This window comes from Platichthys flesus, chromosome 11 (assembly GCF_949316205.1).
Source record: "Platichthys flesus chromosome 11, fPlaFle2.1, whole genome shotgun sequence".
NCBI lineage: Eukaryota > Metazoa > Chordata > Actinopteri > Pleuronectiformes > Pleuronectidae > Platichthys > Platichthys flesus.
This window is the reverse complement of record NC_084955.1, coordinates 14098257-14115887: the sequence shown is the minus strand read 5'-3', so window position 1 is coordinate 14115887 and position 17631 is coordinate 14098257. Positions and strand designations below refer to the sequence as shown.

At 40.5% G+C, this 17631-nt stretch overlaps 1 protein-coding gene across 1 annotated transcript; it reads left to right on the top strand.

Moving 5' to 3' along the window:
- Window positions 1-3701: 3701 nt before the first annotated feature.
- LOC133964751 (eukaryotic translation initiation factor 4 gamma 3-like) lies at window positions 3702-16531 on the top strand. Its single transcript, XM_062398990.1, has 23 exons — window positions 3702-3779; window positions 4305-4443; window positions 4773-4885; window positions 5594-5791; window positions 6503-6649; window positions 6737-6970; window positions 7400-7504; window positions 7904-7991; window positions 8326-8438; window positions 9146-9301; window positions 9601-9798; window positions 10510-10656; window positions 10744-10977; window positions 11407-11511; window positions 11911-11998; window positions 12332-12444; window positions 13900-13987; window positions 14448-14529; window positions 14677-14867; window positions 14979-15055; window positions 15620-15701; window positions 15822-15962; window positions 16314-16531. The coding sequence occupies exons 1-23, from the start codon at window positions 3702-3704 to the stop codon at window positions 16490-16492; spliced, it is 3096 nt and encodes a 1031-aa protein (XP_062254974.1). The 3' UTR covers window positions 16493-16531.
- The last annotated feature ends 1100 nt before the right edge of the window (window positions 16532-17631 follow it).

Sequence of the window (17631 nt, the reverse complement as noted above, 5' to 3'; positions counted from 1 at the left end):
TTTCCCAGAGTCAGAAGACAAAGATATAGGGGACTGACTTTAGAAATTATTCTATTGATGAGAATAATAATACGATAATTATTGTTATTGTTTTATTGCCTAGCTCCCTTAACTATTTGCAAACTTTGGCTTTAACTTTGTCAACTAAAGTCCAAGGGCTGGGTCATAAATGAAGAAATTACACGTTCTTTTTTCATTTTAAGTTTAAGGGCAGATTTTGCCTCTTGAGTGATGGTATATGTCCTATAATGTGTCATGTTGTTCCTCTGATCTTTATGATGTCATCACTCCTTCTCATCTACCTTACTGAACATCTCCTCACATCCCACCAGATTGCTACCTAGCTGCGACAGAAGCATTATCAGGTAATTTACCCAATTATATTTCCCCCCCTGCTCTCTTCTTCCACCATCATATCAGTTTGATGGTACCTGCATGCAAAAAAGGCTCCACAAGGGGCCTAAAGTCTTTGGTTTGAAGCCCTGATCCACAAATTATTCCCTGGTTATTGGTAAAACTAAAAAAATTCTTATCTCACAATGTCAAAAGACTGTAACAAAAACAACTCCCTGGATCCGCCTCTTTCACTGTGTAACCACATCTTTTCCCAGAGTCAGAAGACAAAGATATAGGGGACTGACTTTAGAAATTCTTTTATTGATGAGAATAATAATATGATAATTATTGTTATTGTTTTATTGCCTAGCTCCCTTTACTATTTGCAAACTTTGGCTTTAACTTTGTCATCTAAAGTCCAAGGGCTGGATCATAAATGAAGAAATGACACATTCTTTTTTCATTTTAAGTTTAAAGGCAGATTTTGCCTCTTGAGCGATGGTATATGTCCTATAATGTGTCACGTTGTTCCTCTGATCTTTATGATGTCATCACTCCTTCTCATCTACCTTACTGAACATTTCCTCACATCCCACCAGATTGCTACCTAGCTGCGACAGAAGCATTATCAGGTAATTTACCCAACTATATTTCCCCCCCTGCTCTCTTCTTCCACCATAATATCAGTTTGATGGTACCTGCATGCAAAAAAGGCTCCACAAGGGGCCTAAAGTCTTTGATTTGAAGCCCTGATCCACAATTATTCCCTGGTTATTGGTAAAACTAAAAAAAATCTTATCTCACAATGTCAAAAGACTGTAACAAAAACAACTCCCTGGATCCACCTCTTTCACTGTGTAACCGCATCTTTTCCCAGAGTCAGAAGACAAAGATATAGGGGACTGACTTTAGTTATTCTTTTATTGATGAGAATAATAATACGATAATAATTGTTATTGTTTTATTGCCTCGCTCCCTTTACTATTTGCACACTTTGGCTTTAACTTTGTTATCTAAAGTCCAAGGGCTGGGTCATATATGAAGAAATGACACATTCTTTTTTCATTTTAAGTTTAAAGGCAGATTTTGCCTCTTGAGTGATGGTATATGTCCTATAATGTGTCATGTTGTTCCTCTGATCTTTATGATGTCATCACTCCTTCTCATCTACCTCACTGAACATCTCCTCACATCCCACCAGATTGCTACCCAGCTGCGACAGAAGCATTATCAGGTAATTTACCCAACTATATTTCCCCCCCTGCTCTCTTCTTCCACCATAATATCAGTTTGATGGTACCTGCATGCAAAAAAGGCTCCACAAGGGGCCTAAAGTCTTTGGTTTGAAGCCCTGATCCACAAATTATTCCCTGGTTATTGGTAAAACTTAAAAAAATTCTTATCTCACAATGTCAAAAGACTGTAACAAAAACAACTCCCTGGATCCACCTCTTTCACTGTGTAACCGCATATTTTCCCAGAGTCAGAAGACAAAGATATAGGGGACTGACTTTAGAAATTATTTTATTGATGAGAATAATAATACGATAATTATTGTTATTGTTTTATTGCCTAGCTCCCTTTACTATTTGCACACTTTGGCTTTAACTTTGTCATCTAAAGTCCAAGGGCTGGGTCATATATGAAGAAATGACACATTCTTTTTTCATTTTAAGTTTAAAGGCAGATTTTGCCTCTTGAGTGATGGTATATGTCCTATAATGTGTCATGTTGTTCCTCTGATCTTTATGATGTCATCACTCCTCATCTACCTTACTGAACATCTCCTCACATCCCACCAGATTGCTACCTAGCTGCGACAGAAGCATTATCAGGTAATTTACCCAACTATATTTCCCCCCCTGCTCTCTTCTTCCACCATCATATCAGTTTGATGGTACCTGCATGCAAAAAAAGGCTCCACAAGGGGCCTAAAGTCTTTGGTTTGAAGCCCTGATCCACAAATTATTCCCTGGTTATTGGTAAAACTTAAAAAAATTCTTATCTCACAATGTCAAAACAGTGACAAAAACAACTCCCTGGATCCGCCTCTTTCACTGTGTAACCGCATCTTTTCCCAGAGTCAGAAGACAAAGATATAGGGTACTGACTTTAGTTATTCTTTTATTGATGAGAATTATATTACGATAATTATTGATATTGTTTTATTGCCTAGCTCCCTTTACTATTTGCAAACTTTGGCTTTAACTTTGTCAACTAAAGTCCAAGGGCTGGGTTATATATGAAGAAATGACACATTATTTTTTCATTTTAAGTTTAAAGGCAGATTTTTCCTCTTGAGTGATGGTATATGTCCTATAATGTGCCATATTTTTCCTTTGACCTTTATGTTGTCATCGCTCCTTCTCCACTACCTTACAGAATATCTCTACACAACCCACCAGATTGCTACCCAGACGCGACAGAAGCATCATCAAGTAATTTACCCAACTATATTTCCCCCCCTGCTCTCTTCTTCCACCATCAACATCTTATCAGTTTGATGGTACCTGCATGTAAAAAAGGCTCCACAAGGGGCCTAAAGTCTTTGATTTGAAGCCCTGATCCACAAATTGTTCCCTGGTTATTTGATAAACTTGTTGGAAAATGTATATAATGTTACTTTGAACTTTCACATCTTTGTTGGTGTCTTCCACGTCTATAACATCTCTTTTGCATCCTGATATGTATATAGCATTTAGTGTTTGACGCCTGATCTTTAGCGAAACGTCTTTTAGTTTTGATTTCAACTCTGTTCAAGAGGTTTGTTTCCTTGGTCCCATTAGACGGATCGTGACCGACTTCTCCATTGGCAACATCAAGATCATCTGCGAACTGTTCAATTACAAGATGGAAACGGCAACAATCATGCATGACTGCGTGGTCAACCTGCTGAACACCAATGACGAAGAGTCTTTAGCGTGTCTCTGCAGCCTGCTCACCTCCATTGGCAAGGTCCTTGACCTAGAGGAGGCCAAGGTAAGCTGGTGGTAGTAAATTTTACATAAATCTTAAATTAATTTTTTTAAAGGTCTTAGAAAGGTCTGAAGGGCTACAGATTGAAAGCTTAGAATATAATTTACAGGATAATATCCGGCTGGTTTCCCTTTCCAAAATTAAATATTAAGAGAAATGCGTTGTTTGCAGGGATCAAGATGTGATGTGAACTTTTTGTCAGCAGTGTTTTTGACATTAGTGCAGCCGAAGATCAGTTCATGTCTCTGCTTTCATCTCACCAAGATGTATTCTTCTGCATGTCTGGTAGATTGAATGGAGACATATTGAACATGAACTTCAAGTCTCAAATTAACCGTCTCTCTCCCTCTGTGTCTCACCAACCTCAGATGGATCAGTATATTACCCAGATGGAAAAAATCCTCACAGAGGGGATGATTTCATCTCGTATACGGTTCATGCTGCAGGATGTTATAGACCTGAGATTGGTGAGTGGCTCTTAACAATTTTTCTTTAATTTGCACAATTGTAAAGATTCAAACAGTCAAATTCTCCAAAGTAACAGGGATTTTACCACAGAAATTTATTTCAACATGATACTATATATTCTGGTCATATTCTGTTTAACGAATATCTACACTGCTGTTGTTAACGAGATCTAACGCATTTTAGAAGGACTGATAAAGATAGATACATAGATCATGGCAAAGAAATGTAAGAGAATTCCATAGAAACAATGAACAGGGAAAAATAGAAGAAACCTGAGGAGGACGTGATGACTTTTTATCTTTAATGAAATAATCAGTGTGTCCTCAATCATTAGAATATTCATCTGTGATTGACTGATTCCTCTGTTTATGCCAAAATGTATCTAGCACAGTGTGATCAAACCAACATATACTCCTAAATTCTCTGATCTGTCAAAGATAAAGACCAAAGAAATCTGTTCACTACAGATCAGTCTGATTCAAGTTTGAAGTCATTTGTGGTTCTGTAAATTTTTTTTTCATCAGCACAACTGGGTGTCCACAGGACCCGACCAGGGTCAAAAAAACAGTGATCCGAGCCACAAGGTGCCAAAGATTGAAGATCAGGAGGAGCCAAGACAAGAGCAGCAGCAACTCCTCTCCAAAGAGACCCAGAGACAGCCAGGTCAGGCCTGCATTCTAAATTATCTTTAAGGCTTAGAATCCCATCAACACAGCTATAGTGACTCAGGAAGTCTGTAGACCTCCTGTCCCTATAGCCTGCAGAGTTGATATTGTTTCCAACAGCAGATAGGAAGCCCCCTCACTCCATCCCATCTGCTAGCTGAGCTATAATATTTCATCTTGTAACACAGCATGCCACAGAAACAGTCAGAGATGTCACTCTGTCTGCCACTTTCACAGCTGTTGGACTCCACTGTATTTCCTGTGAACTAATCTTAAACCTGTATTTCCCTGTTTGTTTGTTTTTTTTGTGTGGGTGTGTCTCCACAGATCCAAGTGAGCAGAGGGATCAGGGCGTACAGAGAGAGGAGCCGGGCAACACTGTGCCCAAAGAAAAAAACAGCAGGACCACCGACCCAAAGAAGGGCCAAAAGGTCCTCAAGGTGAGACAAGCTGTCTGAGGCTTCGACACAGATCTTACAATTCTTACTTTTTCTTACCTTCTACTGTGAGGCTTGTACAAATGCACTGCATACAGTAGACGTGAAGCTGCTATTTACTTTCTGTCCCTCATAGTTGATTTGCTCATATTTCTACATTGGAATCACAAAAACAATGACAATCAATTACCATGTTGAAACTGGTGGTGTTCCATGGAAACTTAAATCGTTGTCAGACGTGACCTCCGGGTAAAATCTAGAGAATTGTCTACAGACTTATAACATTTAAAGTACTTGAGCTGAAATTTTGATTAATGATAGTTTGATCAGAGAGATTTGAAATGTTCATTTGATTTAAAGCTTGAACCTAAAGCAGAGTCAGGACTTGTTCAGATTATGGTGTATAATCAGAAACATATATTATTTTATGATTTATACACATATTGGTAAAAAATATTTTTTGATTCCAACTCACACCCAAGATTTTCAGTATGGCAGTGTAAGAGAGGGTAACCAAAATTATATTTATGTTGCCTTACTTATGAAACTCACACAAACTTAAACACTGGAATTGAAAATCCGTTATTTTGGCTAATTTAAAAGATATTGAGTCATGGTAATAACAAAACAGTGGGCATGTGGAGTGAGAGATTGGTCTTTGTGCTTGATGACCTCAGAGTTTAAGTACCTGTTATTAACTATTCCCCTCAGGACCTGTTCAAGAAGGTCCGCATTATCCTGGACAAGCAGACGCCTGAGAAGTTCGACCAGCTGATAAAGAAGTTGACGGACGTGACCTTCGACACGGAGGAGCGGCTCAAAGGAGTCGTGGACCTGGTGTTTGAGAAAGCCATCGACGAGCCCAGCTTATCGGTGGCCTACGGGAACATGTGTAGCTGCCTTGCCGAGGTAAGCAATTCACCTAGTTGAGCACAGAAGTGTGTCGACTTTGGAACGAGAGAGTCTTGTGTTTGTAATGTAATTGTTTGAATTGGATTTAGAGCAGTACATAAATATAGCTTTTTCGTAAATTGCCGCATTCATCAGATGCAAAAAAGCGATGAAGGATAAGTGAACTTTAAACAATCTATTAGAGGGGTGTGCAAACAGTGTCTCAATATGCAGTCAACAAACTGTTAAATGTTTATGCAGTAAATGGATCAATTGGTTCATATTCAGCTCGGCCTTGATGCAGAATAATGCTGTGAAAAGCAACACAATTCAGTACAGTGTGATGATGAGGTTTCATTGTTTTGATGCTTCTAGAGTCTACACCAGACGACACACACTATTTATTAAGGAGTTTGAAAATCAGTCACAAATAATCCTTTAAAACACAATTTATTAAATGTGCATATCCTTAATTATAGACTCTATTAACAAGAGCTCTATAGAAACTATTACATGTTCTGTCTGCCATCATTTGATAAAATAACCTTAACTATATATCAGTCATTAAAATCGAAATAATCCAGATACGAAAATGTTAATTTGTTGATATATACAAGCAAATGTTAAACCCGCAGAAAACTCCAGTTTTTTCAGGGTTAGTTCATTACTAATTTTGTTTTAATGCTTATGTTCTCTACTGAATTCCCTCCAATTACTGTTCATGTGCAGCTCGAAGTGCCCATCTCTGATGAACCCAATCGCACAGTGAGCTTCATCAAGCTGCTGCTAAGCCGTTGTCAGCAGGAGTTTGAGAAGGACAAGGACGATGATGTGTCAATTAGTATGAAGCAGAAGAAGCTGGACTCTGCGCCACGGGTAAGTCTGACACCGGATCTTTACCGAAACGTCTTTTAGTTTCTGTTTCAACTCTGCTCAAGAGGTTTGTTTTCTTGGTCCCATCAGAGGGATCGTCACCGACTTATGCAAGAACTACAGGAGGCCAAGGATATTTTCCGGCGGCGTTCAATTGGCTACCTCAAGTTCATCGGCGAACTGTTCAAGCTCAAGAAGCTAAAGGCGCCCGTCATGCATGACTGCGTGGTCAAGCTGCTGCAGAACCAAGACAACGTGTCTTTAGAGTGTCTCTGCAGCCTGCTCACCATCATCGGACAGGACTTTGACCTAGAGGAGGCCAAGGTAAGCTGCTGGTAGTTCATTTGACATAAATCTTAAATTTATTTAATTACGGTCTTTGAAAGGTCTGAAGGGCTACAGATTGAAAGCTTCAAATATGATCTACAGGATAATATGCGGCTGGTTTCCCTTTCCAAAATTAAATATTAAGAGAAATACGTTGTTTTCAGGTACAAAGATGTGATGTGAATACAGTTACAGTGAATTGCATCTGTTTGTTTCTGGCTATTACGGTTTTCATGCTGCTGTTGATGAAATGTTCCGGTTTCATCTCGGGCGGTGAGGACTGTTCCAAGTGATAAACTGGACAATTGGTCAACTCTGTAGAATAATAATATCTGCAACCTGCTGTCTGGTAGATTGAATGGAGACATGCTGAACATGAACTTCAAGTCTCAAATTAACCGTCTCTCTCCCTCTGTGTCTCACCAGCCTCGGATGGATCGGTATTTTTACGAGATTAAAAAAATCGTCAGAGAGGGGAAGACGTGCACTCGTATACGGTTGATGCTGCAGGATGTTATAGACCTGAGATTGGTGAGTGGGTCTTCGCGAATTTTCTTTCATTGCACAATTGTAAAGATTCAAATTCAAATTCTACAAAGTAACAGGGATTTTACCACAGAGATTTATTTCAACATGATACTATATATTCTGGTCATATTCTTTTTAACGAATATCTACACTGCTGTTGTTAACGTGATCTAACGCTTTTTAGAAGGACTGATGAAGATAGATACATAGATCATGGCAAAGAAATGTAAGAGAATTCCATAGAAATAATTAACAGGGAAAAAATAGAAGAAACCTGAGGAGGACGTGATGACTATTGATCTTTAATGAATTAATCAGTGTGTCCTCAGTCGTTAGAATATTCCTATGTGATTGACCGATTCCTCTGTTTATGACAAAATGTGTACATTTTTTTTTCTTCAGCACAACTGGATGTCCACAGGACCCGATCTGGAAGAGCCGGGAAAAGTGCAGCAGCAACTCCTCTCCAAAGAGACCCAGAGACAGCCAGGTCAGGCCTCCATTCTAAATTCTCTTTAAGGCTTAGAATCTCATCAACACAGCTATAGTGACTCAGGAAGTCTGTAGACCTCCTGTCCCTATAGCCTGCAGAGATGATATTGTTCCCAACAGCAGATAGGAAGCCCCCTCACTCCCTCCCATCTGCTAGCTGAGCTATAATATTTCATCTTGTAACACAGCATGCCACAGAAACAGTCAGAGATGTCACTCTGTCTGCCACTTTCACAGCCGTTTGACTCCACTGTATTTCCTGTGAACTAATCTAAAACCTGTATTTCCTTGTTTGTTTGTTTTTGTTTTTTTGTGTGGGTGTGTCTCCACAGATCCAAGTGAGCAGAGGGATCAGGGCGTACAGAGAGAGGAGCCGGGCAACACTGTGCCCAAAGAAAAGAACAGCAGGACCACCGACCCAAAGAAGGGCCCAACGTTCCCCGAGGTGAGACAAGCTGTCTGAGGCTTCGACACAGATCTTACCATTCTTACTTTTTCTTACCTTCTACTGTGAGGATTGTACAAATGCACTGCATACAGTAGACGTGAAGCTGCTATTTACTTTCTGTCCCTCATAGTTGATTTGCTCATATTTCTACATTGGAATCACAAAAACAATGACAAACAATTACCATGTTGTAACTGGTGGTGTTCCATGGAAACTTAAATCGTTGTCAGACGTGACCTCTGGGTAAAATGGAGAATTGGCTACAGACTTCAAAAATGTTAATTACTTGAGCTGAAATTTTGATTAATGATAGTTTGATCAGAGAGATTTGAAATGTTCATTTGATTTAAAGCTTGAACCTAAAGCAGAGTCAGATATTGTTCAGATTATGGTGTATAATCAGAAAAATATCATATTTTATGAGTCATACAGATATTGGTAAACAAGTTTCTTACTTTTTCTACTTATTACTGAAAAGACTCATAACAGGGGCATTTATGTCGATTCATTCATGCTTCCTCCTCACGCCCAAGACTTTTCAGTAAGGCAGAGTAAGAGAGGGTAACCTAAATGATATTTATGTTGCCTTACTTATGAAACTCACAAAAACTTAAAAACTGGAATTGAAAATCCGTTATTTTGGCTAATTTAAAAGATATTGAGTCATGGTAATAATAACGTTTTTCCCTTTATTCCTGGTAAAGGTTATAAACCCTTGGGCGCAGCGACCACAACCCAGGGAGATCATCGTGAGCCTGTCTGTGGATCAAGTGGTTAAGCAGCAGACATCAGAGAATGCCCGGAGACCAGGCGGGAATAGGGAAAGCCTCCCAGCGGAACTAACGTTCAAAGGAACACAGGTACGACCAAATATACACAAACTGTCATCCACAAAGCAGTGGGCATATATAGAAATTGTATATACAGACTTTTCTGATGATTAATGTGAGTCTACGTGATGGAACATTTTCAAAGTCATGGAAATTCCAGTAAAGAATGTTGTTTAAATCTGTAAATATAGGAAAATCATTGTGAGTGTTTAATTTCCATATAACTAGTAGCTTTACAACAGGACTAGTTTTTCATGTGGAGCGAGAGATTCATCTTTGTGCTTGATGACCTCAGAGTTTAAGTACCTGTTATGACCTATTCCCCTCAGGACCTGTTCAAGAAGGTCCGCATTATCCTGGACAAGCGGACGCCTGAGAAGTTCGACCAGCTGATGAAGCAGGTGACGGACGTGACCATCGACACGGAGGAGCGGCTCAAAGGAGTCGTGGACCTGGTGTTTGAGAAAGCCATCGACGAGCCCAGCTTATCGGTGGCCTACGGGAACATGTGTAGCTGCCTTGCCGAGGTAAGCAGTTTGCCTAGTTGAGCACAGAAGTGTGTCGACTTTGGAACGAGAGAGTCTTGTGTTTGTAATGTAATTGTTTGAATTGGATTTAGAGCAGTACATAAATATAGCTTTTTCGTAAATTGCCGCATTCATCAGATGCAAAAAAGCGATGAAGGATAAGTGAACTTTAAACAATCTATTAGAGGGGTGTGCAAACAGTGTCTCAATATGCAGTCAACAAACTGTTAAATGTTTATGCAGTAAATGGATCAATTGGTTCATATTCAGCTCGGACTTGATGCAGAATAATGCTGTGAAAAGCAACACAATTCAGTACAGTGTGATGATGAGGTTTCATTGTTTTGATGCTTCTAGAGTCTACACCAGACGACACACACTATTTATTAAGGAGTTTGAAAATCAGTCACTAATAATCCTTTAAAACACAATTTATTAAATGTGCATATCCTTAATTATAGACTCTATTAATAAGAGTTCTAAACAAACTATTACTTTTTCTGTCTGCCATCATTTGATAAAATAAACTTAAATATAAATAAGTCATTAAAATCGAAATAATCCAGATACGAAAATGTTAATTTGTTGATATATAAAAGCAAATGTTAAACCCGCAGAAAACTCCAGTTTTTTCAGGGTTAGTTCATTACTAATTTTGTTTTAATGCTTATGTTCTCTACTGAATTCCCTCCACTTACTGTTCATGTGCAGCTCGAAGTGCCCATTCATGATGAACCCTCTCGCACAGTGAGCTTCATCAAGCTGCTGCTAAGCCGTTGTCAGCAGGAGTTTGAGAAGGACAAGGACGATGATGTGTTAATTAGTATGAAGCAGAAGAAGCTGGACTCTGCGCCACGGGTAAGTCTGACACCGGATCTTTACCGAAACGTCTTTTAGTTTCTGTTTCAACTCTGCTCAAGAGGTTTGTTTTCTTGGTCCCATTAGAGGGATCGTCACCGACTTATGCAAGAGCTGCAGGAGGCCAAGGATATTTTCCGGCGGCGTTCAATTGGCTACCTCAAGTTCATCGGCGAACTGTTCAAGCTCAAGAAGCTAAAGGCGCCCGTCATGCATGACTGCGTGGTCAAGCTGCTGCAGAACCAAGACAACGTGTCTTTAGAGTGTCTCTGCAGCCTGCTCACCATCATCGGACAGGACTTTGACCTAGAGGAGGCCAAGGTAAGCTGCTGGTAGTTCATTTGACATAAATCTTAAATTTATTTAATTACGGTCTTGGAAAGGTCTGAAGGGCTACAGATTGAAAGCTTCAAATATGATCTACAGGATAATATGCGGCTGGTTTCCCTTTCCAAAATTAAATATTAAGAGAAATACGTTGTTTTCAGGTACAAAGATGTGATGTGAATACAGTTACAGTGAATTGCATCTGTTTGTTTCTGGCTATTACGGTTTTCATGCTGCTTTTGATGAAATGTTCCGGTTTCATCTCGGGCAGTGAGGACTGTTCCAAGTGATAAACTGGACAATTGGTCAACTCTGTAGAATAATAATATCTGCAACCTGCTGTCTGGTAGATTGAATGGAGACATGCTGAACATGAACTTCAAGTCTCAAATTAACCGTCTCTCTCCCTCTGTGTCTCACCAGCCTCGGATGGATCGGTATTTTTACGAGATTAAAAAAATCGTCAGAGAGGGGAAGACGTGCACTCGTATACGGTTGATGCTGCAGGATGTTATAGACCTGAGATTGGTGAGTGGGTCTTCGCGAATTTTCTTTCATTGCACAATTGTAAAGATTCAAATTCAAATTCTCCAAAGTAACAGGGATTTTACCACAGAGATTTATTTCAACATGATACTATATATTCTGGTCATATTCTTTTTAACGAATATCTACACTGCTGTTGTTAACGTGATCTAACGCATTTTAGAAGGACTGATAAAGATAGATACATAGATCATGGCAAAGAAATGTAAGAGAATTCCCTAGAAACAATTAACAGGGAAAAAATAGAAGAAACCTGAGGAGGACGTGATGACTATTGATCTTTAATGAATTAATCAGTGTGTCCTCAGTCATTAGAATATTCCTATGTGATTGACCGATTCCTCTATTTATGACAAAATGTGTACATTTTTTTTTCTTCAGCACAACTGGATGTCCACAGGACCCGATCTGGAAGAGCCGGGAAAAGTGCAGCAGCAACTCCTCTCCAAAGAGACCCAGAGACAGCCAGGTCAGGCCTCCATTCTAAATTCTCTTTAAGGCTTAGAATCTCATCAACACAGCTATAGTGACTCAGGAAGTCTGTAGACCTCCTGTCCCTATAGCCTGCAGAGATGATATTGTTCCCAACAGCAGATAGGAAGCCCCCTCACTCCCTCCCATCTGCTAGCTGAGCTATAATATTTCATCTTGTAACACAGCATGCCACAGAAACAGTCAGAGATGTCACTCTGTCTGCCACTTTCACAGCCGTTTGACTCCACTGTATTTCCTGTGAACTAATCTAAAACCTGTATTTCCTTGTTTGTTTGTTTTTGTTTTTTGTGTGGGTGTGTTTCCACAGATCCGAGTGAGCAGAGGGATCAGGGCGTACAGAGAGAGGAGCCGGGCAACACTGTGCCCAAAGAAAAGAACAGCAGGACCACCGACCCAAAGAAGGGCCCAACGTTCCCCGAGGTGAGACAAGCTGTCTGAGGCTTCGACACAGATCTTACCATTCTTACTTTTTCTTACCTTCTATTGTGAGGATTGTACAAATGCACTGCATACAGTAGACGTGAAGCTGCTATTTACTTTCTGTCCCTCATAGTTGATTTGCTCATATTTCTACATTGGAATCACAAAAACAATGACAAACAATTACCATGTGGTAACTGGTGGTGTTCCATGGAAATTTAAATCGTTGTCAGACGTGACCTCCGGGTAAAATCTGGAGAATTGGCTACAGACTTCAAACATTTAAATTATTTTTGCTGAAATTGTTATTAATGATAGTTTGATCTGATAGATTTGAAATGTTCATTTGATTTAAAGCTGGAACCTAAAGCAGAGTCAGGACTTGTTCTGATTCGGCTCTATAATCAGAAAATTATCATATTTTAGTATTTATGCAGATACCGGTAAACAAGTTTCTTAGATTTTCTTATTATTACTGATATAACACTCATAACAGGAGCATTTGTGTCGATTTGTTCATGCTTCCTCCTCATGCCCACGATTTCACGCCCTTAACTCAGAGTAAATCAATTCAACAGTGTATCAAAACAAAAGAAGTTGAATATAGTATATTTTGTGAAATCACCAGTGACCTCTGGGTAGAAACTGATCACAGACAACGTGAACAGTTGTGTGGCAAATTCTTTTGTGCCTGATGGTCTGGGCTGAATCTGGAGGCTGTTTTGAAAACTCTGTCTTGGTCGAACATCGCCAGCTTTGTAATTAAGATAAAGTGGTGAGATCGTTCTTCGTGTTGAGGCAAGTTCGTCTTGAACTTTTAATGAAGCAGATCTAAATGTTTTTCCATTTTAGTCTCAGACTTCCTCGACCGTGGTTTCTGTTATCTAGCTGGAAAACCGTACATAGGGTTAGGATTAGAGAACTCGGGTCCCATTACTGTTTATGATTAATCCTTGGAATCGTCACAACCGGGCTGTTTGTAAAAACTGTCCCTGCTCCTATCTGATCTGCATCACTGTAGTTTGCATGTTCGGCAGTGCAAAGGTGGCACAAAGGATCGATGAGGTACTGCAGAATAGAAGGAAAACAGACTTTGTGGGATCTCTGCCTGCTGGATGCACTCTGACATGTTTCAGTGTAGAACAGGGAGCACACTTGTTCACTAAGCCCATGGGTCACCTCATGTTTAAAAAATACAACGTATGGAATGGATGCAGTAATGTGGTTGGGACTTGTCCTTGCTTAACAATGGGCATTGCAGAATTCAGACAGTGCTTTGGAAAGAAGCTTAGTTCTCCCTCTGCTGGACATTTTGAGAACACGGAAGAGTGCAAAACCAACTGTAGATTTCAGTCTAAACCTTTAGACTTTCCCTTTCAGATTTTCTACTATTGTCATCTGTAGTTTTTATTGCTGGTAATCTGACGGGTGATCATAATTGTTCTCTTTCTGCAGACTGAAATGGACGAGGACCAGGTTGGCTCCCAGGCTCCAGTCATATTGGTGAAGGCTAGCAGTGAAGGAGCCAAGGCCAGTGACTCAGGTGAGGTCACACCACACGACTTTTAAAGCTGTCGGATCACTGTGCAGTTCACACTACATTACCTGCTGATCAGGAGTCTTGTTACTGTTTGGAGTTCATACTACAACACTTAACGATGGAAGGGTGTCACACACTTCACAATGTTTTGACTGTTCCGCTCTGTTTAGCTGTAGTTGTCACTGATTCATCTCCGAGATTCAGCCTGTTAGAAATCTGGGAGTCTGATAGTATATCTATTACATTTTACGAGAATTTCCTTCATCATGTTCTAAAAAGGTTTTAAATTTAACTTGATGAAACCCTGATATAAAAAAGTAACTTACAGCATATCCTATATACGGAGTCAGGTGAAGCATCTTCCTCTTAATGACTGGACCTTGACTCTGATCATCCACAATTGTTATTTTTCACTTATCTCTTTTATAACGTTTCATCTCTGCGGGCCTCAACCGCTTCTCAGCGCTGCAATCCAGCCCCTCACCTCGACCCTCCACTGCTCCTCCACAAAAATCTGATTCTGACGCCAGGACAACTCTTGGAAGGTATGAGATGACAACCCTGTGTGATTATTTTAAGGGCAGTGATAATTATTTGTAGTTCGTTCCAAATTGGTTGAAAAGCTTTATGCTCCGAGTTTCTCATTTATACTGACATCCTTCCTGACTCTTTGTTTATTCGTCCCCCACCAGTCGCAGCACAGGCAGAAAGGGAAGAAAGCGTGGAAAGCGCGGTGACAAGCCGCTGAGCGCTGCGCCGCCACTGCCTCAGCCTGGGGCCCAGGAGGACCCAGGAAAAGACTTGGACAAAGAAGGAGTCGTGTCACGGATACCGAGTGACACCGAAGAGGAATCTGAGCAAGAGCGCAGAGTCCCAGAGCCTGGTGAGACGCACGTTGCTGCCCAACACCGGACAGACAGGACAATAATATCGACACATTCACTCTCTGCCATTAATCACACTGTTGTGACTGTTTGTTTATTTGCCTTCACAGAGAAACCTGCGCTGTCTCAGGAGAAGATTGTGCTGGAGGACATCGCCAATGAAGAGCAGACCTTCGAATGTGTGAAGGTACGAAAAATGACATCAACCGGCCTCTGCGAGTTAGTGGTAAAAATCCCGAATGGCAGACGGAGTTGGGCTGAGTTACACCTCGTTGTATAGTAACAGAATTTAATTATAATTTGGACTTTGAAGCTTAACTAAACAAATGAAACATAAGCTCCAGTTTAAGACCAGAGATACGTTTATTACACATCTACATACTTTGAACTTGCACCAATATCAGGTAGATATAAATAATAATTAAAACCAGAAGCACTCAGTAGAGCACGTACCTCCTATGAGGCCCAACAGTCTCCCTAAATTCAATCAAGCTCAACCAAATTACACACTCATAGAAAACAGTACTCCTCTAACAGTACTTTTCTAAATCTCCACTTCATTTCTTTATCAAATTCTCTCCACGGGTTCTTCATTGGGCCGTAACCCTTCATTGGGCCATTGGCGCTCAGATCCTCTCTGAAAAGGGCTTTGTGTTTTACTGCTCTTCGGTGTCATCACTTCTGAGCTGACTCTTGTGAAGTTGACAGACGCTGTGTTTTTACTCCTCCTCCTCTGTTCTCTTTTTCTCAGGAGAACCTGGATGAATCTAGGTTGAGCTTGTCTCCCTTCATGAGGGAGTTGATGTCAGCTGTTTGCGAGGCAGCAGCGAAAGGTAAGCTCTCCACCAGCCGGAGCCTAGACTCCTCTTCTCTGCTCAAATCGCACCGCTGAATACAATATTTACTGTCTGCCGAGCAAATTAATTTACTCTGCCTCCTGCTTCACTTCGCAGATAACACCAAGTGCCGAGTGGACATGGCACTCTTGCAGAAGAGTTTGCCTGAATTCAACTACCGCAACTCAGACACTAAGGAACAGCTGCATGCGCTTCACTCCCTTCAGGCTCTTATCGTCACACTCGATCAGCCTCCGAGTAAGTTCTGCATCAGAGTTCAGTCCAAATGAAACTCACACATGATCCCTTTCTTCGTTTCTTAAGAACAAACTGTGTAACAAGTTCTCAGCTGTGATCAAACAAGTGTAATAGTTAAATCTCACTAAGTTAAGTTTTGTATCTCAAATTTGTTCTCACACTGACATTAACTTGATTTGTTCATTCGAGGAACCTCACTCCGACTCCAAATCACTTTTGCAAAACACAATGTATAATCCATCCATTTTTTGTTTCTTATCTATTTACAAATCACATGAATTGAATTGATAACAATTGGAATTGGTCTCACCTCGCAGCTGAAACGATGACTGACATGTATTTTTTCTCCAGACCTCCTCCGGATTTTCTTTGATTGTATGTATGACGGGGACGTCATCTCCGAGGACTCATTTTACTACTGGGGGACAAGCAGTAGACCCGAGCATCTGGGTAAAGGCGTGGCCCTTAAGTCACTCACATCATTCTTCACCTGGCTGCGGGAGGCGGAGCAGGAGTCACAAGAGAATTGATGTAACTTAAAAGATGCATGTGTTCTCTTGGAAAAAAATAAACTGTCGGTTGAAAATGAAGTTTCCTCGTCCTTTCGTTATATTTCTCATGTTTATGATGAAGAAGAAGAGACGATCACAAAGAGATTGAATTTGAATCCTCACAGATCAGATCACATGTCGCCTGAATAGAGACTGTGTCATTAATCTACAGTTTATTGAGACTTTAGTCTAACTCGGTGTTGCATTAAGATGTTTGATGAAGTTCAGACTCTTTATCTGCACTGAGTGAAATCATCAAACCATAGGAGAACATGTACATTTCAAATCCAGATTTGACTGCAGCATCATTCAGTGAAAACAGTGTTTTAATGTGAAAGGTTTAAATTGAGGCTTTGAAGAGGCCACACATTGTCTGTAACGTGACGTACAACAGGACACACTTGTATTTTTGTGTCAGTGAAAGTATTGAAAGGACCGGTTCTGTGAAACCAGAGGAAACTCACTCACAGAGGGACCATAGATTCTGAATCCAACAGGTTCCCATGGGACCCTGTTGGATTGTACTGGGTATTCTCTCTATCTGCAGCCTCTGCTTCAGTCAAGGTAACACATACACTACTTGACGAGACGGTGGCCACAGTTTTGACAGCCTTTTAACATATATGTAGTCAAATCAGTTTAATCTGTGATTGTTTGTTTTTCCCATTTGTTCAGAATGCGCTCTTGAGTTAATGGAGAATGTGGATTTCCCGGGATCAGATATAACAACTCTCCTTTCTCCTGATGCAAGGCACTGTCAGCAGCTGTGCACCGAGCACCCCTCCTGTCTCTTCTTTACCTTTGTTCGACTTGAACAACATCTTAAAAGGTATCTAACACTGACGCATCACATAACTCATGATACAATCCGTAGAGGCCCTGTAATGTTTTAATGATGAATATAGCCAAAGCAGGGTTAGATCAAGGGGTGCAGCCAGGGGGGCACTGACCCCAGATGAAACATGATCAACCCCTGAAGTTCAACCTCTCCTGTCGTTAATACTCTTGGTACTCTGGCTTCCTCCCACAGTCCTAAAAACATACAGATTGGGGTTAGATTAAACTGCCATAGGTGTGAATATGATGCTGACATCAGCTCTAGCTAACCCCATCCAACC